Here is a 1760-nt window from a genome sequence, read left to right on the forward strand (position 1 = left end):
TATATACATATATATAATGCCTTGGCAACTAACCAAAATAAATTACATTTAAGCTGAAGTACTAACATTACTAAAACTGAAATATTAATAAAAAAAAAAAAATCTTAAAAAATTAAGCTAAATAGAAAAAAAGATTAAAAAAGACAAAAACACATAAAATTACTAAAACTTGAAAAAAAAACTGAAACTATAAAAAATAAAAGCTTAATATTAAAATAACAGCTATGCAAAGAAATAAACATATAACAATAAATGTGTATTCGACTTATTGGTATTGGCCTAAATTTTAATTATTTTCAAAATATTTTAGAAGCACAAAAAGGAATTTAAAGCCATGCTGTGTTATCAATATAGGAACTGCCTAACAATGGCCTTTGCAATACAGCACGGCCTCTCGGATGAACCGTATTCAATTCACAAACGTATATAATCTCAGTAAAGCTTGGTGGATGAGTACAATGTCTCCTGTCTCAGTCTGTGCTGTGACTATGCGGTACATCACATGCATCCATAGCCTCTTGCCTGCAGCTGGTGCGTGACAAAGATGACAGTCCTGCTCTTGGCTGCGCGGCGGATGGCGCTGTGGAATAGGTGCGATCCCACACGAGCGTCGACGGCGCTGAGGGGGTCATCGAGCAGAAGGACGGGTCTCTCGCTGTACAGCGCACGGGACAGACTCACTCTCTGCCGCTGGCCGCCGCTCAGGTTGGCTCCTCTCTCTCCTATCTACAGCAGATCATTCACAGCAGCCACAGTAATCATCATCACACTGCATTTTTTCAACTGAAAACTAATATGTGACCATGGACCACAAAACCAGTCATAAGGGTCCATTTTTTTAAAAAGTTGAGATCATTAAACAGTCTGTAAATACAGCTAAATGCCACTTTTGTGTTCTTCTGTGCCACTTCTGTAGTGCAAAGATGAATTGTTGGTACTGCTTTTATTTGATTGGTAACTTATTCTTCCTTATTGTATCTTATTATTCTAATTGAATGTATTTGCGTTGCGTTTTCAGTGAATTATTCATTCCAGTGTGTTTCGCTTTTAAAGACGAGCTCTGTCATATTCTGTGATTGTCTCTGAAGAGCGCGAGCCCTCACACGTCACACGCGCTGTGTGAAGTACAGTACAGACTGAACAGATTGTCAACATAATATTATATTATATTAATGCGTGTATGAGTGCTCTTGACGCACTGATCGCACATTGTATTTATGCACAGTTGAGATCATTAAACAGTCTGTAAATACAGCTAAATGCCACTTTTGTGTTCTTCTGTGCCACTTCTGTAGTGCAAAGATGAATTGTTGGTACTGCTTTTATTTGATTGGTAACTTATTCTTCCTTATTGTATCTTATTATTCTAATTGAATGTATTGTTTAATTGAAACATTTCTTTTATAGTTTATAAATACAAATGAATGAATTTGACATAAAAGATGACATACATTTAATAAGGTTAAAAAAATGCCTTTACAAAGGTTAAAAAAAACAATGCCATTGCAAATCACTTTGAGGAGTCAAAAATATTGAAGGTGCTCCTAATTTGTGACCCTGGACCACAAAACCAGTCATACTGGACAATTTTTTGAAGATTGAGATTTATATATCATTTATATATATATATATATATATATTAGGGCTGTCAACGTTAACGCGTTAACGCATGCGATTAATTTTACAATCCTTAACGCGTTAAAATAATTTAATGCAAAATTACTGAAGCACAATTTCTATTCTAACCCTTTAACCCAATT

General features: G+C 35.1%; 1 protein-coding gene across 1 annotated transcript in view; it reads right to left on the reverse strand.

Annotated features, from left to right (window-relative positions):
• LOC107716370 (multidrug resistance-associated protein 5-like) overlaps positions 1 to 1760 on the reverse strand; it is a 50586-nt gene that overhangs the window by 22923 nt on the left and 25903 nt on the right. The window contains exon 13 of the mRNA XM_016522781.1: positions 523 to 726. Coding sequence (XP_016378267.1) covers positions 523 to 726 — 204 coding nt within the window. The remainder of the gene's footprint in view (positions 1 to 522; positions 727 to 1760) is intronic.

Source organism: Sinocyclocheilus rhinocerous, unplaced genomic scaffold, assembly GCF_001515625.1.
Source record: "Sinocyclocheilus rhinocerous isolate Xijiao unplaced genomic scaffold, SAMN03320098_v1.1 scaffold89, whole genome shotgun sequence".
NCBI lineage: Eukaryota > Metazoa > Chordata > Actinopteri > Cypriniformes > Cyprinidae > Sinocyclocheilus > Sinocyclocheilus rhinocerous.